General features: G+C 44.7%; 1 protein-coding gene across 3 annotated transcripts; it reads left to right on the forward strand.

The window, feature by feature from the left end:
- Nucleotides 1–12,625: 12,625 nt before the first annotated feature.
- ZNF662 (zinc finger protein 662) lies at nt 12,626–23,885 on the forward strand. 3 transcript variants are annotated; one of them, XM_030935597.1, is made up of 6 exons: nt 12,643–12,925; nt 14,506–14,632; nt 15,267–15,383; nt 17,754–17,855; nt 18,868–19,015; nt 21,991–23,885. In XM_030935597.1, exons 1-6 carry the CDS (start codon nt 12,836–12,838, stop codon nt 22,064–22,066), a joined length of 660 nt encoding a protein of 219 aa, XP_030791457.1. In that variant the 5' UTR covers nt 12,643–12,835; the 3' UTR covers nt 22,067–23,885. The 3 variants fall into 3 exon arrangements, with proteins under 3 accessions (XP_010372636.1, XP_030791457.1, XP_030791459.1); XM_010374334.2 differs by lacking the exon at nt 17,754–17,855 and having other exon boundaries at nt 12,626–12,925; nt 15,270–15,383; XM_030935599.1 differs by lacking the exon at nt 17,754–17,855.
- The last annotated feature ends 618 nt before the right edge of the window (nt 23,886–24,503 follow it).

A 24,503-nucleotide genomic window follows, 5' to 3' on the forward strand; every position in this document is an offset into this window, starting at 1 on the left:
ATGAGTAGTTTTGAGGAGACACGTGTACATGCACAGTTGAGCTTTGTGCTTCTCCATGGGACCCATATTCAAAAAATGGCGGCATTAGCATGAGCTGAAGATGAAGTTTCTGGCCCTCTGATGTCAAAAGGTGAAGCAGAGGATGTGCTTCACCCTTACTGTGCATTCTCTGTACCAGAACCACTCAATGGTTGGTGGTTTTTTATATCAGTCAAAAAGGAGTGACAGGATTAGGCAGTTTGTTGATATCAGAGGTGGAGTATTTTGAAAGGTCTGGTTTCTGTTTACTTTTAGGGAAGAAAACCTCATTGTGGTTAGCAAGGGAGTGGGTGTAATGAGGTGAGTCTAATCATGGCCAAGAACTTAGTTTTCAAGGTTTTTCTCTGGTTCCCTTGGCCAAGAGATGGTCCATTCAGTCAGTTGTGGGATGTAGAATTTTATTTTTAGTTTACAATACAATGGTGGGACAAGCATAGGATAAATACTTCCATTCTGAAAGGGAGAAGTAGGAAAGAACGAAAGGATAACAGGTCCCAAGTAAGTCCAAAACCCAACAAGGAAAACAACGTTAAATCTTAAGGCTGGAGAATAATCTTCTTTGACTCCATGTTCCCACTTCTGGACACACTGGGGTGGGGACTGGGTCCCCAAGGCTCCAGGCAGCCTTGCCCCATAGCTTTGCTGAATGCAGCTCACAAGGTAGCTCTCATGAGTGAGAGTCTTCTGCCCATGGTGCTTCCAGATAGAGTTGCATGCTGGGGCTCTACCAGTCTAGGGTCTTGGGGGCAGCCCTGCTCCCATGTTCACTGTGCACTGCCTTAGTGGGGGCCCTCTGTGGTGGCCCTGCCCCTGTGGCACTCCTCTGCCTGGGCCCTGAGGCTCTCTGGGGCATCATTTGAAATTTAATCATCTAGCTATGCCCCCACAGCTCTTGCTTTCTGTGCATTTGGAGAGTTAGCTCCATGATGGTGCCATGGTTTTTCTTCTATGACTTCTGGAGGGACAGCACAAACCGTACCTGGGCCTTGCTTCTGCCACAGCTGGGGCAGCCAAATGGGAATGTCAGGAACAAAGCCTTGAAATTGTTCTGTTCTTGTGGCTCTGGTATTTTGGGTTTATGATGGGTGGGGACTGAACTGCCAGCCACACAAGTGAATAGTAAAGCGAACTCTGGAGCAACAGTTGGAGATATTGGACCTACATAGGAGTCAATAGGCTATATAGTACCTTACCTTCCTTTTGAGGGTACTACTTATAGGCATTGTCCTTTTTTGTTGGCAAGTAAAATATAGAGGTTACAATCATTGGCTACATATGACAATATACAGGCTAAAATGTTTTACGTGCAAGGCAATCAGTAAAACTTTATGCTTTAGAAACAAATCAGCAAAACTTTGTGATTCAAAAACAAATCATTGGCTGGGCATGGTTGCTCATGCCTGTAATCCCAGCACTTTGGGAGGCCGAGGCAGGTGGATCATGAGGTCAGGAGTTTGAGACCAGCCTGGCCAACATGGTGAAACTCCATCTCTACTAAAAAATACAAAAATTAGCTGGGCGTGGTGGTGTGTGCCTGTAATCTCAGTTTCTCAGGAGGCTGAGGCAGGAAAATCACTTGAACCCGGGAGGTGCAGGTTGCAGTGAGCCAAGATTGTACCACTGCATTCCAGCCTGGATGACAGAGCAAGACTCTGTCTCAGAAAAAAAAAGAAAAAATTCATTGTCCTTTTCAACGTCAGCAGGTTACATATTAATTAGTACATCAACAGTTTGAGGAACTAATAATAAGATTTGGGAATTCACCACAAGATTGTTTACTCTGAAACAGGATGCAAGCCGTGAATCGCAAGATCCTTCCCAGGTGATTAATTTGGCAGCCTGGCAAATGTGATCTGTAGGTTATCACCTTAACCTGAGAATATCTTGATTTCATCTTTGTTCCCGAAGGATATTTTGACTGGGCATAGAATTCTGGGTTGACTTTTCTTTTCTTTCACCATTTAGAAAACTTTGTGCCACTTCCACATAAGCATGTTTAGGTACACCCTCAACATTCAGCGGGGTGTTTGACAACACTGCCTTAGCTTTCACTTCCTGCTTGCACAGACCCTCAGAGTCAGCCAGAGGTGAGATCTTAGAGCTTCCTCATATCTTTCCTGGACATATGCACAGCTCAATGTATGTATGGGGACATCTATATTCCTAGGAATATGTCAGAACTATTCAAAGCCTCTATGGACATCTCATTCTCCAGGTTTTCCTTTTAAGTTCTTTCATTAGCCTATGATTTGCTCCAATTGTTATCCATCACCTTAGGCAGCTGCAAAGTTGAACAATTAACTCTAAATGTTTTTGACTGACTCATTCATGAAAAAGCCTTTTGCACTGAGTGAACTCCAAGTTGGGTCAAATAAAGATAGCCTTGCAAGTGGGGTTTTCCAGGGAACCACTAGACAGGTCAAATAATGACAATTCTCCAGGAATGAGGTTTTGAAGGAACTCTAACCCCATCTTCCCCCTCTGGTGGCTGCCAGGCTGCTGATTTTCACTATGATTGTGGGTTGTTGGTATTCAAAGATATTGCAAAACTGTAGAGGAGGGATGGGAATAGGGCAAGTTAAAACACCACAAAGCTTGTTGCTTCTACCAAAATTCAGCTGTTTTCTTGAATAAATGATCTCTAAGTTGCTACAAGCCTTAGGTTAGCTTCCAGAATCCTGAAGAAGTTGATTCTGACAATTCTTTCTTGCTAGTTTTCTAATCCCCTTTTTAAAGAAGAGACAATTTTTAGAGGTCCCTATTCTGCCATTTTCACCATTATGGTGACCATAATGTCACCATAAGAGCCCTTGTTCAAAATTCCCTGGTTCTCTGGAGGTTTCTCCTTTATATCAAGAAGGTAGACAAGTACTGTCCCCTAGGGACTGGGTGTTGTTTCTGTGAAAGAAAGGATTTCCACAAGCAGCCCCAGTGCTTCCTCCCTTCCTACCTGTTGCAGAAGAATTGCCCTGCTTATTTAAACATTACTTTTGCATGCTGCCTACAGAGGATGAAATATTCCTACCTTTCTCTGCCTCCCTTCATGCCATCCTCAACATTCACTTAGATCTCAAAGCCTGTATACGGGGAAAAAGGAGCCCAGTCTCTTTAAGGCTATTGGCTGGGAACAGGGTCCTCATTTACCTAAAAGGACATGGGGAATGGGAACTTGAGAGGATAGGAAACCATTTCATTGCAAGAATGCTTCAGACAAAGGTCACTGCAAAGTCTTGTAGACAGAGATACAGGCCAGCCCAAGGCCACAGGTTCAGGAGACCAAATTACCCACAGAACAGAGATTAAGGCTGATCCCCAAAATGGGATGGGATCAGGGTTAGGAGTACCCAGTAAGTACCAGTTCATTCCAGAATCCCAAGGATGAACGGGACGGGGGTACTCTGTTCATTCTGGTTTGCCATAGTGCAGGATTAAGGGAATGAGGGGGGATGTCTTCTTGTTCCCTTTTCTCCTCTGTTCTCTCTTCACAGGTGGGTAATCATGCCTCCATAAAACAAGATGGGACCAAAGTTAGGGGTACCTGGTAAGCACTGGTTCATTCCGGAATACGTAGGTTGAATGGGGGAATGCCCTGTTCACTCTGGTCTGCCATAAGTGCAGGAACCCCAAGGATGAATGGGGATACCCTATTCACTCTGGTCTGCCATAAGTGAAGGAACCCCTAGAATGAATGGAGGATGGCCTCTTCACTCTGATGCCATAAATGCAGGCAAAAGATAGTAGGGAAACAAGGGGGTATCTTTTTTCCCCTTCTCTCCTCTGTTCTCTCTTCACAGATGGGCAATCACATCTCCATATCACAGGACACACCCCTTGGATGCATCCTCAAGAACTGGGAAAAGTTTGACCCCCAAATTCTAAAAAGAAAAAGGCTAATTTTTTTTGTAACACAGCCTGGTTCTGATATGAACTTGGGGACCAGCAATCTTGGCCAGAAAATGGAAGTATTGATTTTAATACTATCCATCAACTAGATTCGTTTTGCTGCCAGCAGGGAAAATGGACATAAATCCCTTATGCGCAGGCTTTCATGGCCCTAAGAGACAAACCTGACCTCTGTTGGGCTTGTAAAATGGACCCAGCGATGATAGCAGCCATCGCCAGGCAACCTCCTCCAGTAGATTTGGGAGATTCTTTATCAGATTTGCACAGGGCTCAAGCCCCAGAGGAACCAAAGGTGGAATTTAGTTCAAACAACATTGCCTCTTCTATCCCCATTATATCCAGGTCTCCCAGTCCCATAACCTTCCTGTGCTTACCCAGGGTCACCCTCTGGACACCACCCCCTTAAGTTATCCCCCCTTCAGGAGGTTAGCAGCCCCAGTGGGCCAACTAGAGTCCAGACTCCAATCACTATGTAAGACCTGAGCTAGATTAAAATGGAGCTATGGAAGTTTATGGAAAACCCTGACTAATACATTGAAGGGTTCCATTAACTAGGCTTAACATTTGAACTTACTTGGAAGGACTTCACAGTCACACTAGGCCAAACTCTGTCTAAGGGAGAACATGAGTCCATTATGGAGGCGGCCCAGCAATTTGCAAGTGCAATGCACATGACTGACCCTGGTGGCTACCTTGTGAGGGCCACTGCCCTTCCCCACGTTGGCCTCCAACTGGGAATACAATACCCAGGGGGGTATATGGGCAGTGAACCACATCCCCATAATGGGGATGAAGGATAGCAGAGGAAAGCCTGTAAATCACAATAAATTGGCCTTAATATAAGATCAAGGCTCTCTTGAAAATCCCACTGCTTTCTTAGAGAGGCTACATAAGGCCCACGTGAAACATACTAACCTTGACCTAGACATCCCAGAAGGATACCTTCTTTTGTATGCCCATAGAACCATCTTCCCAATTGCTATTTGCATTTGAATGGGAAAATGAAAAAGGAAGGAGCCAACAGCTCACCTGGACTGTGCTTCTGCAGGGTTTTAGAGATAGTCCCCATTTGTTTAGGCAAGCCTTGGCTAAAGATTTTCAGGACCTAACTCTTGAGGGGGTCAGATGTCTCCTACAGTATGTGAATGACCTGCTAATCTCTCCCCCACAAGACAACTGGGAATCCAACATCTAGTCCAGACACTAAATTTTCTTGCAGACAAAGGGTACAAAGCATCCAAGGCCAAGGCACAGCTACTAAGACAAGAGATCCAAAACCTAGGGATAATCCTGACCCCTTGAGAACATAAGTTCTCCCTAGAACGGATACAGGCCGTCCTTAAAATACCTATCCCAGCCACCCAAAAGCAGCATCAGGCCTTTCTTGGGATCACAGGATATTGCAGACTTTAAATACTGGGTTATGGTGGGATTGTTAAGTCCTTATAGTAGGCTCTAAAGGAAGCGACTGATAGGGACTCACTTCTCTGGGGAAAAGATTAGGAACAAGCCTTTAGGCAGCTAAAAACTGCTCTCTCATAAGCCCCAGCCCTTGGGCTACCTATACTAACCAAACTGTTTTAGCTTTTCATCACCAAAAGCCAAGGTGTAGCCTTAGGAATCCTAACTCAAACCGTTGGGTCAATCAAATGTCCTGTAGGTTACTTTTCAAATAACGTAGACCCAGTAGCACACAGGTGGTCACACTGCCTCAAGGTAGTGGCTGCAGCAGCCCTCCTACTGGAGGAGGTCCTCAAAAGCACCATGATACAGTCAATCCAGTTCTCTGATGTCCAACAAATAAGCTCCTTACTGGACATAAAATTGCCACAATGGCTCACTGACAACAGATTGCTAAAGTACCAAGTCTTGTTGTTAGAAATCCCACAGGTAACAGTTGAGTGGTGCTCCACCCTCATCCCAGCCTCCTTACTGCCATTACCAGGAGAGGATGACTCAACACATTCATGTTGTGAGATAACCAAATTTATGCCAGATGGGAAGACTTAAAGGATCAGCCCTTGGACAATCTGGACAAAATATGGTTTTCAGATGGGAGCAGTTTTGTTCAGAATGAAACTATGTATGCAGGATACACAGAGGCTAAAGCTCTATCCTTGGGGACCTCAGGACAGCTAGCAAAACTCATCTTGTTAACCAGAGCCCTAACACTAGGGGAAGGGAAAAGAATAACCATTTATACAGATTCCAAATATGACTTTTTGGTGCTTCACACCCAAGCCACTATCTGGAAGGAAAGGGAATACCCAGCAACTTGGGATACTCCTGCTAAGTATGGGCCCCAAATCTTAGAGCTACTAGAGGCCATTCACTTGCCCCAGGAGGTGGCAGTAGAGAGAATTCTGGAAATGGCAGGCACTCATCAGGTGATGGTCAAGCTATCGTAAAACTGTCCCTCTGAAATGAGAAGTGGCCATGACTGGGACCAAGACGGAGAGGAGTTCCCCAATAGATAGAAAACATCTGGAGCCAGCAAATCACAATTCCCTGATCAGTTTTTTTTGTTTGAGGCAGAGTCTCACTCAGTCACCCAGGCTGGAGTGCAGTGGCACGATCTCAGCTCACTGCAACCTCTGCCTCCTGGATTCAAGTGATTCTCCTGCCTCAGCCTCCCCAGTAGCTGGGATTACAGGCACCCACCACACCTGGCTAATTTAAAAAAAATTTTTAGTAGAGACAGTGTTTTGCCATGTTGGCCTGGCTGGTCTCGAACTCCTGACCTCAAATGATCCACCTGCCTCGACCTCCCAAAGTGCTGGGATTATAGGCGTGAGCCACCATGCCCAGATCTGATCTTAAGCATGGGGGCAAAAGTAGGGGACAAAATGGTGGTGTTTGACTGGTATATGACCTTCCTCTGGGGGTGATCAACCCGTAAGGGAAAATCGCTCCAAGTGAGCATGTGCACAACCTCAGTAAGCACACTGCACATGCGGCTCCTCCCAAGTACTAGCACGCCACTGCACGTGTGGCAGCTGAGCAACAGCCCACCCCAACAGAGGGATCAAGGGAGGAGAAGATAAATCCTGGAACCAAAAGCCAGTTTATAAAAATCCACAGCCAAAGGCTGAGGGGGGCACTTGATCTCTCAAGTTCCCTACTTGGCCCTCTTCCAAGTGTGCTTTGCTTCTTTTAATAAACCTTTGCCTCTGCTTTAAAACTTGCCTCAGTCTTTCAGTTGAAATCTTTCCTCTGAGAAGACAAGGGTCGGGATCAGTGCAGATTTGCCACTGTTTGCAGACTTGCTGGCAGTAACACTTGCAGAAGGTTCAGGAGTGGGAGAAGGCCCTGACTGCAAGAGACATAACCACATAATTAATTCTTCTCTATTTTTTCCCCTTCCTATGCTTACCCCTGGGAAACTGAACTACTGCAGTTTGACAGTAGGAAGTAAGAGCCAGGGAGCGGGAGACTGACTGTGTGTGTGTGTGTGTGTGTGTGTTGCCACCCAGCTGTGCTAACTGGATTTGGCCAATTATAGATAATGATTATAGTGACCATAAATCGTAAATACGAGAAGACAACTCCTAAGGTGGTCTTGGCATGGCCCACATGTCAGAAGGTGGGAGACATTCTAGGATTCTACAAGTTATATAAGAAAGAAACTACTGAACTAACTAGAGATGAGTCTCAGTGTATGGTGTGTAAGACACAGGGGAGTTGGGAAATAGGTGGAGTGATTGTTGCAGAGACGAGTCATATTGATCACGTAGCTGTGGAACAAGAGGAACAACAATCCTGGTTGGTAAGAAGAGAACACCTTAGACTTTGGGTTGTCAGGGCAGAGGTGTAACCGCCCAACAGGCTCTCCTTGCCTGCTGCCTAGACAGAGCTGATTTATCAAGACATGGTAATTGTAATAAAGAAAGGGTTTAATTCATGCAGAGCCAGCGTATGGAAGACTGGAGTTTTTATCATTACTTAAATCAGTCTCCCTGAAAACTTGGGGGTTGTGGTTTTTAAGGATAATTTGGTGGGTAGGGGGTTGGAAAGTGGAGAGTTCTGATTGGCCAGGTCAGAGATAAAATCATAGGGAGCTGAAGCTGTCCTCTTGTGTTGAGTCAGTTCCTGGGTGGGGGCCACAATACCAGATGGGCCAGTTTACGGATCTGGGTGGTGCCAGTTGATCCACTGCGTGCAGGGTCTGCAAAACATCTCAAGCACTGATCTTAGGTTTTAAAAGAGTGATATTATCCCCAGGAACAATTTGGGGAGGTTCAGAATCTTCCAGCCTCCAGCTGCATGACTCTTAAACCATAATTTCTACTCTTGTGGCTAATTTGTTAGTCCTGCAAGGGCAGTCTAGTCTGCAGGCAGGAAGGGGGTTTGTTTTGGAAAAGGGCTGTTACTATCTTTGTTTCAAAGTTAAATTATAAACTAAGGGCCTCCCAAAGTTAGTTTGGCGGTGCCCAGGAATGAACAATGACACCTTGGAAGTTAAAAGCAAGATGGAGTCGATTAGTTCAGATCCCTTTCACCATCATAATTTTCTCTTATAATTTTTGCAAAGGTGGTTTCAGAAGGAAGGTCCATTAATTTCTCTTAGCTACTGTCTGCAGGATATCTGGCCAGTTTAACCCAGACTTCTGCTACCACTATCAACTTGACCACTGGCCAACAAACCATCTTAATTTTAAAACTATCACAATCTTCCCAAAACCACTGGCTCCAGAAAGGAACAGCCTCACTAAGATATAACATAACAAAGTTAACTTTCTGAAAGTTGATATTATTCCCTTTAGCTTCATTCTGTTATCACTGGACTCTTTTGCACATTTTTTCATAGACCATTTATTGTTCTAAATTCTCTAGCATGACTGATTGTATATTGTTTTGGATTTCCCATTGGTCAGTTCAGGTGCGATATGTGCCACTGCCAACACCTCTTGCCTCACCTGCATTCAGCCATATTAACTGGCTTGGTTCTGGATTGGGAATATGTCTACCATCCAGTGGGCCTGATTAAACTACAGGGACTCGTAATCATGGTTACTCTGATTTGATGTTGCCTAAGAGAAATGGAGTAGATCTGGTCCAAGTCTTTATCAGTACAATTAACTAGAGTATCTGATGAGCCTAAGTGGCAGCTTATGCTCCTGAGAATTCTTAACCATATGCGTGATAGGTTGGGAGGTAGAGTTGTAGGCAAATGACTCTGCCATGGTACCCCGGCTACCTTGCACATAGCTACATAGGCCACACAGGAAAAGGCATGAACAGCAGCTAATCTAAGTCTTAGCAGGTTGTCTTGTGATCCTCCAGAACACAAGGGGATGAGAGGAGCTTTACAAGGTCATCCCTCACTCCCTTTCCTATCTCCTATGGGAGGCTGTCATGAGACAGTTTTTCGTCGCCTCCAAGGTTCTGATGAAGCATGAGACTTTTGTCCCCCAGAAGGAAGTAGTGTTGTAGCCTGCAGTTATATCCTGAGGAGGGTAGGTCCTCCCAAGTCCACAATTCCACCTCCCAACCTATCACACATATGGTTAAGAATTCTCAAGAGCATAAGCCACCACGTAGGTTCATCACTCAACCCAATGTGAGTTGTTGGATACCCCATTTCTGAGGAGCCAATATTAGACTGCAACAAAGTAGACTGTTGCAGTCTAAAATTGGCTCCTCAGAAATGGGGTATGGACAACTCACATTGCAGACATCCAGCTCCCTTTTGTTTCATGGCATTCTTTTTAGCATGTAGGATGAGGACCTGGGGAGCTGGCCTGTTTGTCTACTCTTCCTTTTGATATGTAAATAATACATTGTATGAGTCTAAAAATGGCTTATTGTTTTTTTTTTTTTTTTTTTTGAGACAGAGTCTCACTCTGTTGCCTAGGCTGACATGCAGTGGCGTGATTTTGGCTCACTGCAACCTCTGCCTTCCAGGATCAAGCGATTCTCCTGCCTCAGCCTCCAGAGTAGTTGGGATTACAGGCACATGCCACCAAACCCAGTTAATCTTTGCATTTTTACTAGAGAAGGGGTTTCGCCAAGTTGACTAGTCTGTTCTCGAACTCCTGACCTCCGGTGATCTGCCTGCCTCAGCCTCCCAAAGTGCTGGGATTACAGGTGTCAGCCACTGCACCCCACCTATTGTATCTTTATTAGTCAAATCAGTCAAGCCATGGCTTTGCCTGCTGTTGTGTGTTTGACAGAAAGGACAATGGAATGAGTAAAAATATGGGTAAATATAATAGACTACCTATTCTTCTCCTCTTCAGATTTCTAAAAGTTTTGAACCAAAACACTATTCAGAGCCATAAGAGACCTTCCCTCTGGTGGACCATGACTTAGTAATCATGCATCTCCAGGGTTCCTTGTTCTGAGCTAAAACCCTCATAATTGTTTTGTCACCCAGTCCAGTTTTCTCCATCTTGTCACCAAGAAAATCCTAAGAGACTTCATTTTATCCTCAACCTACCTAGTGATCTTCCCCATGGTAAGAGTTACTGCTTCCATCTCAGTACTCATAGACTATCAGGTACTGTCCATTTAAGAACCTCTCTAGCATCTTCTTGCATACAAACAAGACTGGGAGTCCATCTGAGGTCTCTTTTGCTCTGTGATTTTTTACAGGTATGGTATCTGCAAGTGCTCAGTACCTGGGGAGCTATTCAGGCATCAGAGCATCTGAGCCTGTGGACTTGAATTCCATATTTATCTTCCTACCTTGTTCATCCTGAGACACTGAATATACAAATGGGCAACGGCCAGACTACATAGAAAAACAGGACTCTGTCACACAATCTGTAGCAACTAGTCCAGGAAGCAAACCCATTTTCTATGGTAACCACTCTAGGAAGTCAAACCAATAAATTACTGTCTGTGGCACTCAGTCCACTAATCAAAACAATAACCCTGGTAGCAATTGACCCCAAGCAGCTGGTATTTGATCTCTCCCTCCCTCCCTCCCTTTTCCTTCCTTCCTCCCTCCCTCCCTTTTCCTTCCTTCCTCCCTCCCTCCCTCCCTCTCTTTCTTTCTCTCTCTCTCTCCTTCCTTCCTTCCTTCCTTCCTTCCTTCCTTCCTTCCTTCCTTCCTTCCTTCCTTCCTTCCTTCCTTTCCTTTCCTTTCCTTTCCTTTCCTTCCTTTTTCTTTTCTTTTTTTTTTGTAGAGATGGGGTAGCAATTTGATTGAAAACTATCAGATTCCCTACTTTTTCCCATATTATTTCCAACTTAGGACCAGAGAAAGCCAAATATTTCCCCCTAACCAATTACATAGGATGCCCTGCTTCTAGTTAGCCCACCTGTAGTATCCCCATGCCAGCAACTTCCAATAAGGGAATACCTGAAGCTGTTCCTTTTTTCCACTGTGAAGCCTTCCCCACTCTTCTGCCTGACTTTCAGTCTGCTGAATGCAAGTGATGAGGGCTGACTCTCTTGTCATATATAGCAAGCTCTGAATAATAGTCTTTGTTCTCACTTGAATAGTCTTTATTTATTTTCACAACTCTTAAAAAATTTAATTTCCTGGCATGTTGCGTGATGTTAGGCAAGCCATTTTCTCTTTGGGCCTTACTTTCTTTAACGGAAAAACTGGTTCAACATTTATTCATTCTTTTATTCTGTAAGCCAAAATTAAAATTCAAAGCCCTCTGACCATCTGAATGGATCTCTCCTCTCGGCCAAGGGCATTCCAAAGTTAACTTGAAAAACTGGTTCAGGCCATGATGGAAAGGAGGAGTTGGACACGGCTCATTATGCTCCCCTCCCTTTTGAAATTCAGGCCCAGTTGACCAGCGTTAACATCAATACACACCTTAAGACTGATAGAACAGCCTCTTTAAGTCTCACAGACTATCCGGTAGTGTGATAATGATAAACACTTACAGTCTGTTCTCTGAAGCCTGCTACAGGCTCCATCTGCATGATAAAATTTGGTCTCCACAAGCCCTTATCTTAACTGAGACATCCCTTTCTATTGATTTTAAGTCTTTAGACAATAACTTAACTGTTTCAACCAATTGCTACTCAGAAAATCTTTGAATCCACCTATGTCCTGAAAGCCTCCTCTTCCAGTTGTCCCACCTTTCCATACCAAACCAACGTACATCTTACATGTGTTAACTGATGTCTTATGTCTTCCTAAAATGTGTAAAACCGAGTTGTAGCCCGACCACGTTGGGCACATGTTCTCAGGATCTCCTGGGGCTGTGGCACGGGCCATGGTCACTCATATTTGGCTCAGGATAAATCTCTTCAAATATTTTACGGTTTGACTTTTCGTGGACAATTCTACAAATATTTCTTGGCAGTTAAAGAAATTACTCCCCAGGAGGTGCTAGACATCGGGCGCATGTTAGAGGCACAAAGATGAGAATGTTAAAAGACATAACATAAAATACAGGTCTACTCTGGGAATGTAGAAACTGGTAAAAGGAGAGATAAAAGAGAAGGTGCAGTCCAGTGAAGTACCCGCTATCTCCTGTCAGCAAATACCTGTCCACCCAGGGTGCAGCGAGCTGGAGAGGAAGGGATGGCCTAGGGCGCTGGGGACGGATTCCTCCCCAGCCGCCTGCACCCCTACCCCGGTAGCGGCCCCTGGGATTGTCTGTGTCTCCAGGAGAACCAGACTGCTCTCCCCTCCCTTCCAGAGCTAGAAAGGAGGACCACAGAGACGCGGCGCCCTCCGCCGTCCTAGAGCAACCGGAGCGGCCCGAGCCCCGGGCTCCCGGATGCAGGGGTCTGGTTGGCGAGGAGCACGAGGAGTTGGGCGTGGGGCTGGCGGGGAGCGGAGTCGGAGTCTTACTCAGGTGGCTCCAGGGCTCAGGGTAGCCGTGTCAGACCTGACCAGGTCCAGAGCGCTCCTTCCTGACCCCAACAGCCTCCGGTCGGGTCTGGCGCGCGCTCGCTTTCCCAGAGGGCGACCCGGGCTATGGCGGCCGCGGCCCTGGCGAGCAGGACACGCCTCGGCCCTGACCTTGAGCTGCTGCCGGGACAGCCGGCGCCGCCCCGGGCGCGCCCGGTGAGTGCGGGGCCGGAGCCTGGAAGCAGGCTTGGCCCTGCCCTGGGTTCTAGGCCCGGAGACGGGTGGTGCGGCGGCTGGGAAATGGGGTTACAACCCAGAGTGAGGGGCCTCGAGGGACAGGCAGCACAGCGGAGTCGACACCCCTGGGACATGAGCCTCAAGGAGAGCAGACGTGCAGCGGCACGTGGTTGAGCCGACTGCTGGGGCAGAGCGCATAGGGTGCTGTGGGGGGCGATGAATGGCCAAAATTTCAGAGCCACCTTTACAGAGCTGGTTATGTTTGAGCTGGGTATTAGGTTGAAAAGGAATTTGCAACGCAGGATCAGGAGGGAAGAACTGGATCTTCAGGCAAGAGTAGCCGCAGGTGCAAGGGCACAGAACAGGGCGAGGAAAGAATTTGGTTTCCCAATGGAATTGTGAGAGGATAGGGGATGAGAGTGGTGGTGGCTGATGATCTTGGCCAGGAAAGCTGGGTCTGTGAGTAGTGAATGGAATTGTCTGTAGTGCAGAGGAATGTGGACTCTATTAGGCAGACAAAGGTGAGCCAGCCAAAGCCTTGGAGCCCTGGAGTGCTGGATAAATAGCTGTGGAGACTTTGTAGTGCGCAAGGACTGACGTGCAGTGGACCAGAATGAGCTCCTCCACAGTATGGAGACTAAGACCCTGAAGGAGGCAGTAGCTGAGAATTACAGGAAGTCTCAATGGCTGGAGGTGAGCAGTATTTGTTTCTTAAGGAAGAGGATAAGAGAAAGAAGGTGCAGGAGCTGAGACTCCTAGAGATATAGAAAATGGGAACATGGAGATTGGGACGAGGGGAAGCAAGTGAGGTGGGATCTTTATGAGAGTGTGTTGCGAGTCGGGGGGTGCAGGGAGTAAAGTCACAACGAGGATCTGTCCTGTTGAGTACAGTGTCCAGGGCAACCTGAATGTTCTGAGGAGTCCTAGCTGCCTCTGTGGCTAGTGGCAGTGACTGGGGAGGACAAAGGAGGAAGAGTCCTGCACAGGGGCAGCAGGGGTAGGAATGGGGACGGAAGACAGTGTGGCATAACAGGCGAGAGTCAGAGTCAAACAGGCCTGGGTTCTGTCTCAGTTCTGGAACTTTGGGGGAAGTTAATCCCTCTGAGTCTCAGTTTCCTCTTCCATAAAATGGATCTGATAGTAGGCTATGAGACATAAACAATACGTATCAAGTGCTTGGCACAGGCTTAAGAAATGATAGTTGTTATCAAGGGTGGGTGACCGCTGAAGGAGGACACATTGTGGAGAAAGGATGGGACTTAGAGCACAGATGTGGTTTGGGGTATAAGGATGAAACGAGAAAACTTTTGCAGACTCACAAAAAAGAGGAGAAAATGTTTGCTGAAATAGAGATGAAGAGACATGATAAAATTGATAGCTGATGCCCTGTCTCTTTGTACATAGGAGGCAAAAATCATCTGCTGATGGAGTTCCTGTAGACATTCAGAATCCAGAATCCCCACAGGCACCCCCCACAGTACCTTTTGGTGCCCTGTCTCCCCTTCCTCCTGGCCTGGTCCTGAGGTTGTCCTAGGGCATTTAAACACATGTTGTTTCAGGAGTCAGTGACCTTCGAGGATGTGGCCGTCTACTTCTCTGAGAATGAATGGATCGGCCTGGGCCCTGCTCAGAGAGCCCTGTACAGGGATGTGATGCTGGAGAATTATGGGGCTGTGGCTTCCCTGGGTAAGGGTCTCCCTTTGGGCCCTGCCTCCACCCTTCAGAATTTGCTGGCTCCTTTTTCTTCAAAGGCTCAGGAGTTGCTGATAACCCTCAGCTCAGTGGCAGCTTCAGGCTCTTGGATTTTTAGTGACCCAACCTCAGCAGTTGTTGGGAAGTAGGAAGTCCTGGTATCAGTTTGGGCCTTATACAGGACTTCCTTGCCCCAGAGTGAGAGCTGCTCAACCCCTACCCTTGTGCTGTGGGTATAGTGAGAAGAGAGCAGATTCACAGTGCCCCACTGAGCCTTCAGTTCCCCGCCCTCTCGGTTTGCAAGATCCAGGCCAATTCCTAGCATCCTCATGAGGATGTCTGAACATGAGAGCTCTAGGAGGGAGAGGACAGGTAAGAATTGAGGATGCAATTCCTCAATGAGTGAAATCATCCATTTGCTAACTCATAAACAGTTACTGTCAACTTCCTGACCTTTGTAAGTCTCCTGGCCCCTCTCTTGTTCTTTCCCCTGAAATTCCTTTTCTTGTTCTTCCTAGTTGTTTCCCTTTTTTCCCCTCTTGTCCCTGAAGACACTGGCCTGGGAGGAGCCTTGGGATTACTCTATGTCACACCACTCACCTGCCTGTCCCATTTTTTTCCTCTTAAGCAGCATTTCCGTTTCCCAAACCAGCTCTGATTTCCCAGCTGGAGCGAGGGGAAGCACCCTGGTGCTCGGTTCCTTGGGGAGCTCTGGATGGAGAGGACCCAAGGGGCATCTCCTCAGGTGAGTGAGGGCACACATGCCGGTCATCTGACCAGTTTGCTTGTCATGATCTTTAAAATGTCATAGATAGATATTCTTTTAACCTAGTGTTGTGGACACTAGTGGGATTCCATTTCTTCTCTGTGTTCCCATAGTTTTCCATCTTCTTGAGTCCTTGTTTTATTCATCCTGACTCCTCTGTGTGCCATCTTCATTAACCTGTTTTGCCTCTTCCCCATCTCTGCTGTTATCATGACTATGATGTATCTTTGACCCATGAGTTTCCTGTTTACTCCGATCTTTGGTGCCCTTTCTGCTTCCTGGCCTGTTTACAGTCTTCCAGCTTGGGATGTAATGGCCATCTTTATCTTTAGAAACCAAGAACTCTCAACCCTCAGCCAAATAGTTCCTGTTCCTCAGGGGAAAGCCCTGGGATTACTTTAGGCCCAAGAGGACTTTCTCACTCTTAGTTTCCTAGTGATAACTGTGTTTCCTGGTTGCCTCCTTGGCCCCATTTCATCTTCCCATAGGGCTCTTCTTTGGGCACAGTGAGACTTGAGCTGTGCTCCCAGTTTCCTCATTCTCACAATTCCTTGTTGTGTCTTTTCATATTAGAGTATTCTTGACTGCAAGTATTAAAACCCGATTCAAACTGGGCTTAAACAAAAAAGAAGAATTTGTTGTTTAATGTAACTGGGAAGTCTGAGGTAGAATGGGCTGCAAGTACAGTTTGATCAGAATTACATTCTCTGCTCTGTCTCTGTATGTGTTGGCTTTGTCTACAGTCTGGCTCCCCTTTTGGTTGTAAGGTGATTGGTGGTAGTAACAGGACTCTGCTGCTTCATACCTAGGGGAAGAAACCTGGCAGGCCTTCCTTAGGCTTTAAACATTGTGAATCAAAGTGCCAAGTATGCTGTAATGGACTACCTTAAGTCATATGCCAACTCTAAATCAGTCACTGTGGCAAGGTAACTACTGTGCACTGATTGACTTGGTCTGAATTGCCGATCTCTGAATCAGTCTCCCATGTAGCGAGTGGAATGGGATTAACCTGCTTGGCTTATCTAAGTCAGAGCCTACCCTAGGGAGTGGAGCTGGGATAACCAACTCCCCACTCCAGCTCCCTACAAAGGGCATAGCTACTTTACAGTGGGGATGAGTGGAATGGGTGTGGGAAGACCACCACAGTGTCTTCTACATTCTCAGTGCTTCCTCTCCTCACCACCTAAGGGAATTTCTCTGCTTTGCTTTGTTTTGCTTTAGGTAGAAAACTAACAGCTAAGTTACTCCTTGCGCAGCATTCTAACTCTCTGACCTGCAGCTGACTTCTTGGCACATACCTTTCCTTACTCAAAGTCCACTTTTGTCTTACAGAAGTTAATACTCAGAGGATACATAGTCTCTGGATTTGGCAACAGAAAAGGTTGTCATTTGAAGGTGTAGAATTGATCTGTTTCTTAGGAGGTTTTGGATGAAAGTTACAAAGCGACAGTTCTAGCAAAAGCAGAAGTAAGGTGTATTAGAATAGATCTCTGTGAACAGAGATGTCTGTAATTGAGTAGGAAGTGACTTTTGGAAGTGGCTGAGTGAGGGTGTGAGTCCATTTCTTATGGATGCCATAGAGAGACCCCATCCATTGAATCTTTGTGGAATGAGAAAGCAATAAATGGATAGAAAGGAAACTAGGATATTATGGTTTCCCAGAATAGCCTGCCTAGACAGGAAGTCCTCAAGAATAGCTCATTGCAATTCCATCCTATCCTGATTGTTTTCTATGTGAACTTGATTTCACCTCCTAGGGATAGGTGACAAAGAGGCCTTAGTCTTTTCTATTTCTTCTTGACATTTTCAAGTGAGTTACATGTTTTCATATCTTTGGGAACTGATGGAATTGCAACTTCTCTGTTCCAGTATTTTCTATCCTTTATGTTATTATTATTATTTTTTTGAGACAGAGTCTTGCTCTGTCGTCCGGGCTGGAGTGCAGTGGCACAATCTCGGCTCACTGCAACCTCCGCCTCCCGGGTTCAAGTGATTATCCTGCCTCAGCCTCCCGAGGAGCTGGGACCACAGGTGTGTGCCACCATGCTTGACTAATTTTTTTTGTATTTTTAATGGAGATAGGGTTTCACCATGTTGGCCAGGCTAGTCTTGAACTCCTGACCTCAGGTGATCCACCGACCTTGGCCTCCCAAAGTGCTGGGATTACAGGTGTGAGCCACCATGCCTAGCCTATCCTTATTATTCTATACCTTCAAATTTCTGCTTATCTATGTTACCAGTCTTTTCACCCACCTTTATTCTCTCCCTGCCACTTCCATGTCTGCTCTTTTCCTGATGGGCCTCACTCCTCTGACTGAACCAGCCTTATTTGTATCTTGACCCTGGCAGAATATCCATTTCTAAAACCTGCTGAGATTTCCCATCTTGAGCAGGTGGAAGAGCCATTAAACCTGAAACTGCAAAAAGAGGGTCCAAGCCTAATTTGTCCTGGTAAGTGAGAGGGAAATGAGCATTCTTCTCTCAGTCACACCTTTTCCTGTCTTTTATAAGATGTAAAAGTCCATTTTGCCATTCATGTTCTAAAAAATTTGGGGGCCAAATCCCCAAATCAGCCAATTAAGAGAAAACTTAAACCCTAAGCTTCCAACTTTCATTAGGACAAGCTCAATTAATTTAATTAAATTAGGATGGGTCTTTTGTCTTAGGCTTAAACTGAACAGATGGCCTGCCCCATCTGGCTGCTATAATCACCCAATATTTTTAATGTAGATGCTGTGTTTTACTCATTGTGGTAGTTGTTAGGGATAAAAAAATCAAGTCATATATGGCCCTTATCCTGGAAGGACTCACAGTCTCATGGGACATTATACATAAATTTATAATTACAGAAAAATGATAAAGCTGTAATAGAATGTGAGTAAGACACTATGAGAACAAAGAGGAGGGAGTCTTTACCCAGTTCTGCCTGGAGTAGTTTGAGAAGGCACTTTCCATGGTTTCATGGTGAACTTGGTGATTGGATTGAAAGAGAAGACTATACTTCCTTTTAGTGTTGAAAAATATGAGGAAGCTCATTCTTGCTACTGTCTGCTGTGTGTGACAAGCCCAGGTTCCCAGGTATACCACTAAGGATTCCTTATTTCTGAACAGGTCCTCTGCCCTAAGTCCTGGCCTGTTCTTCTCATGTTACAAACTGTACTCAGCTACCTAGGAGGAATTCTGACTTTGTTTTCCTTAGATTCAATTCATCTGTTTTCTGAGAGCCTAGTCTGGTACTTGGTTTGGTGCCAGGAATCATAGCCCTCAGGGATTCTATCTAGTTGCTGTCTTTACTTTTGGTTTCTTTCTGTGTATTAGCCTTGTTTTTGCCATTTTCAGCTAGGACAGGGCCACTGAGACAGGTGGCAGTTGGAGAGAAGTGGACATATTAATACCACTTGGTGACCTTTGTCGCTCTGTCATGGATAATGATGACATTTGAAGCTCTGATTTCTTTTTTCAGAGGGTGTGTTGAAGAGGAAGAAAGAAGATTTTATCTTGAAGGAGGAAAGTCTTGAGGAAGCACAGGACCTCATGGTCCTATCAAGTGGACCTTGGTGGTGTGGATCCCGGGAATTATGGTTTGGGAAAACCTGTGAAGAGAAAAGCAGGTTAGGGAGATGGCCTGGTTACCTCAATGGGGGAAGTATGGAAAGTTCTTCAAATGATATTATAGAAGTGATTGTCAAGGATGAGATGATCTCAGTAGAAGAGAGTTCAGAGAATACTGATGTCAATAACCTCCTTGGTATACATCACAAAATTCTAAGTGAGCAAATATTCTATGTATGTGAGGAATGTGGCAAGTGTTTTGATCAAAGTGAGGACTTTGATCAACACCAGAAAACTCATAATGGAGAAAAGGTCTATGGATGTAAGGAATGTGGGAAGGCTTTCAGTTTTCGATCACATTGCATTGCACATCAGAGAATTCACAGTGGGGTGAAACCCTATGAATGTCAAGAATGTGCTAAGGCCTTTGTTTGGAAGTCAAACCTGATTCGTCATCAGAGAATACATACTGGAGAGAAACCCTTTGAATGTAAGGAATGTGGGAAGGGCTTTAGTCAGAACACAAGCCTTACACAACATCAACGGATCCACACTGGTGAGAAACCATATACATGCAAGGAATGTGGGAAAAGCTTTACTCGAAACCCAGCCCTCCTTCGACATCAGAGAATGCACACTGGGAAGAAGCCTTATGAATGTAAGGACTGTGGGAAAGGCTTCATGTGGAACTCAGATCTTTCTCAGCACCAGAGGGTCCACACTGGGGATAAGCCTCATGAATGTACTGACTGTGGGAAAAGCTTCTTTTGCAAGGCACACCTTATTCGACATCAAAGAATCCATACTGGGGAAAGACCCTATAAATGTAATGACTGTGGGAAGGCCTTCAGTCAGAATTCTGTCTTAATTAAGCACCAGAGGCGCCATGCTAGAGAAAAGCCCTATAACTGTCAAATCTCTCACCACCTTGAACTTTAGAGAGTGCATAATGGTGATACTTGTTTATAATTCTTATGCTGCAGGAACCCCAGAGACAAAATGAGATGACTGTTCACAATTTGCTGTAACCCTTAACTTTAATAGCCAGTATTATCTTGCCGTTTTGAACATTTAGTCTAGCAAGACTGGTCCCCCTGTTCTATGATGTTTGTACAAGGCATCATTTAGTTGGGCAGCTACTCTGTATCAGGTGCTAACCACTTTACATACATTATGCATAACAATCCTATTAAGGTAGGTGCTCTTCTCCCTGTTTTACAAATGAGAAATCTGAGTTGAAAGAGGTTATAAAATTCATTCAGGGTTGTTCAGTAAGTTATAGAGTTGAAATTGGAGCCAGGCCTCTCTGACTGCAGAGTTTACTGTTCTTTACTTAATTGTACATATTTATGTCTCTGCCCGTTTTGATTTGCTTATTTTCCTGTGCTTCTAGTTTCCCTTCATCACTCAGATCCAGCTCCTTCAACTAAGCAGATCTCTCTTCCTCTTCTACTTGTAATCAATACCACCCAAGTTAGTGTTTAATTATGTGCCATCTTATATTTTTCTAATAGTCTCAAGTCTCTTAGTCTTAACTCCAGCTAAATGACTCTGAGGACCAGCGCTGCATTTCTTTTGTTTTTCAAATCCTGAAACATTAATCTTTGACTAGATATAACATGCTCATGATAAAAAAGAATTGAAATAGTTGAAAAGGGTGTTCAGTGAAAAGTAAATTTCCTTGTCATTCCTATCTCTTGAGTTCTCCCCAGAGGCAATCACTCCTACTGGTTGTGTATCTCTGTAGGTACTCTTTGTACAATACTAATAAACAAGTGTTTATTAGTACTGCTTTTTATAACTCTGTCTCACTGAAAACCTTATTTGATGGAAGCAACATTGCAGTTACATTATCAACTCTAGGACCTTTTCTTCAGAAGTTACTTTCCTTTTGAGGCCACCAAAGTAATTTAGGGAAACAGCAGAGGGTAATCTAGGTCTTTTTCTTTTTTTTCTAATTTTTTTGTTTTTGAGACGGTGTCTTGCTCTGTTGTCCAGGCTGAAGTGCAGTGGTGCAATCTCAGCTCACTGCAAGCTCCACCTCCCGGGTTCATGCCATTCTTCTGCCTCAGCCTCCTGAGTAGCTGGGACTATAGGTGCCTGCCACCATGCCTGGCTAATTTTTTGTATTTTTAATAGAGATGGGGTTTCACCATGTTAGCCAGGCTGGTCTCGCTCTCCTGACCTTGTGATCCACCTGCCTCGGCCTCCCAAAGTGCTGGGATTACAGGCCTGAGCTACCACGCCTGGCCAATTCAGGTCTTAAGAGACCTGATTGCCTTTGTTTTATGAGACATCATTCTGGGATTGGGAATATGTAAACTCAACTGGAGATTTTTTTCATAAAAATTTATATAGTTCCAGCCCCTCTCACTGCTTCCTATCCTAAATCCTCTCCCAGTCTGTGCATCCTTCACTACCATGATAGCCTACATTCTAATAAACTGTGAGGCTACTGCCAAGGGAGGGAGAAATGGTCACTTTCTGGTGGTGGTTAATGCTTTGTTAGATAGCTTCATCCAGTCAATAGTTGAAAAGTTTTCACATAATCCAGTATCAGCATCAGAGTCAGAAATGCCCTTCCTAGGTCCAGGACCAGAGAGAAAACAAACATGAGGAACATGTAGAGTCTACACAGGAAAGTTAGGAATTATAGAATTAACTAACTACTTGAAATCAGAGTTTATAAAACAACATTTTTAGAAGTGGTCATCTTTTATTGGTTTCCATCATCTCTTCCCCTTCCCTCTGGGAAGAGTTACCCAGGTATTCTTTGGGAAGGTATCCTTTCTCAGCTATGTGGTTTAGCACCACCACCATCTTCATGAGTGGACCCTGTTTGGCTGTGTCAATCAGCTTATCCCATCCCCTTGGCCACAGAGCCATTGTGATATGAGGAGATACTGGGTTTTGTGGAAAAGAGAGGCTTTTCTTCATTGAGAGCTACCAGAGGAGATTTTATCTGTCCTCTTTGTGGCACATAGGAAAATGTGAGGCCTAGAATTATAGCAACTTTTTTTTTTTCTATTAAAAGGGGAGATCTCAAGCTTCCAGATGCTACCATATGGAGACTGAGGATTAAAGCCAATACCAAAGAAGACAGTGACTAAACAGAGAGAAACTAGGTTCTTGGTGACATCTTTTGAGCCACTAGACCAAACCTTACCTGAAGCAGACCTACCTCAGAACTTTTCAGCTGTGTGAGCCAATAAACATCTTCTATCAAACGAGTTAGAGTTTTCTGTTATTTGCAAATTAGCCACACTAATACCGTCTTGTGTTTGAAATCATTGTTTTCTCATACAACTCCTCAGTGTCACCTTTTCCTCTTGCTTAGTAGTCTCATAAGCTTCTCAGTTTTATCTCAGTTGCTTGGAAATTGAGCATCTAAATAGATGGCTCTTGCTGGGTGTGGTGGCTTACACCTATAATCCCATCACTTTGGGAGGCCCAGGCAGGTGGATCACCTGAGGTTGGGAGTTCAAGACCAGCCTGACCAACATGGAGAAACCACATCTTTACTAAAAATTAGCCAGGTTTGGTGGTGCATGCCCGTAATCCCAGCTACTCAGGAGGCTGAGGCAGGAGAATTGCTTGAACCTGGGAGGTGGAGGTTGCAGTGAGCCAAGATTGTGCTATTGCACTCCAGCCTGGGCAACAAGAGCGAAACTCCATCTCAAAAAATAAAAATAAAAATTAAATAAATAGGTGGCTCTCATGACCTAAGGTTAATTTCATGCATACTAACTAACTGATGCTTTAAATCATACCATTAATGCAGGATTTTTTCCTCAGTTGAGCAAAAATCCGGGTTCTTGTCTCATGACCAGGAAAAATTAGGCACAGGGACACACTGAAAAATGAGGAGGGCAGAATTTATTAAGTGAAAAGGAAAACTCTCAACAAAAAGAGGGGTCCTGCATGCAGGTTTTCTCTTCACTAAATTGAATTACCAGGCCACCACACATGAGCTGAAGAGCCCAGTCTTCTACCCGTGCGTGAATTCCTGGTGGCTCCACCCCATTCTCCCAGTGTGCAGGCAGGCCCTTAGTCTGAGCCACTCCACATTGATTTATTTCTCTTAACTGTGTATGTGTTAAGGGATGAAATTTTTCGTCATGGGCATGTTTAGGCAATCCCTCTGTACACAATGACCTGGGCAGCATTTGGCTGTCTCCTGACTCTATCATTCCCCCTCTAAAGAAGTACATCTAACTTAGGATAAGTACATCTATTCTTAGAATAAGGATAAGGATAGTGATCAATCTTAAGTGCTTCCTGCTGATGGGGGCACTGTTTTGGGAAAACAGCAGTGAGATCTCCCTGAGGCCTATCTAAGGGTCCCTGGTAAAAGGTAGCCATTGTTTGAGGCTCCGATTGCATGAACGTTTGGAGTTCAATGGCCTGAAGGTGAGAAGAGACAAACTAGGTTATTAGAAGACATAATAAAAATGAAACAAAGGGGAGATGGTAAGGACAGCTAAAAAAAAAATCCTAAAACTGTGGACACACCCAGATAACTGGTAGCTATAGTTATGCCTGCTAAGATTTGGGTGTATGGGGCTTGGCTTTGGTTAGCTACCTTGGTCTTATTTTCCCAAAAAAGATACCTCCGGGTTATGAGCACCTTACTTACTCTAATCATCTGGCAGGATTTGCAGGGTAATTGCCCAGAACTAGAATATTGATTCAGATTTTTACATTACTCATCCCTTTTGCTTCTCCTGAGCTGCAGCCGGAGATTGCTGGTTGGTTCACAGGAATAATCAGCGTTAGTTTAAAATGTGTGCAAAAAACTTAAAAACAACTAATGAGTCTAGAATCTAAAGACAAATGTATACATCTTGAAACATAGTTTCTCTCTCCAGTTCTCATTTTTGTTAAAAATAAATCACAATAGGATGGAGTTGTTTGCAAATTAAACTTTAGTCTTGTATTTGGCCTGATTATTTGCATAAAGTGCAGCAAGAATAATTATTTTTACATAGGCTTTTAACATTGGCTTTGATGGAATTCTGTTCTGCAAGGAATCTTAGGATTTTTAATGCTGAGCCCAGCCATGGGTTTGTACCCTCACATACCTATGAGTTGGGTGAATTCCTCTCTTCTTGAGGTCCCAAGAATATGGGGTTCCTGGGCCTTGTAGAAAGTGACATTCCTTACTCACTGCAGGTTAGGAAACCTGTATGGGGACTGTGTAGACAAGGTATGAGGTCAGTTTTCCCAAGGGGCTTTTATCGGCTCTTTAAGTCAAGCTTGATTTCTAAAAGGGAAGCATACCCTTCCAATCAAAGCCTTGGTAAAGCAACCAGTTTCTGCAATGGTGTCCTGTTGCAAAAGAAAGTGATTCTTATTGCACTGATGCAAAAAACTATATTGCTATAAATTAAGAATACTCACAACTAGTTTCCAAATTCTGGAGAAGCAAGTAGGAGAGAAACAAATATGCTCCAAATTTTGATCACATGAGTATACCATACTCAATTATTAAAGGCTATAAATGGCTCAAAATAAGTTTCCTTGACTCTGAAAACAAAACAAGGATAA

The sequence above is a fragment of the Rhinopithecus roxellana genome, chromosome 1 (assembly GCF_007565055.1).
Source record: "Rhinopithecus roxellana isolate Shanxi Qingling chromosome 1, ASM756505v1, whole genome shotgun sequence".
NCBI lineage: Eukaryota > Metazoa > Chordata > Mammalia > Primates > Cercopithecidae > Rhinopithecus > Rhinopithecus roxellana.

Excerpts from the sequence above, each read along its gene's own strand:
- ZNF662 (XM_030935597.1), top strand. The coding sequence starts at position 12,836 with ATGGCGGCCGCGGCCCTGGCGAGCAGGACACGCCTCGGCCCTGACCTT. Across the intron at positions 14,633-15,266 it reads TGGGGCTGTGGCTTCCCTGG|CAGCATTTCCGTTTCCCAAA; the intron begins GTAAGGGTCTCC and ends TTTCCTCTTAAG. Across the intron at positions 19,016-21,990 it reads ACCTGTGAAGAGAAAAGCAG|GGGAGATCTCAAGCTTCCAG; the intron begins GTTAGGGAGATG and ends TTCTATTAAAAG.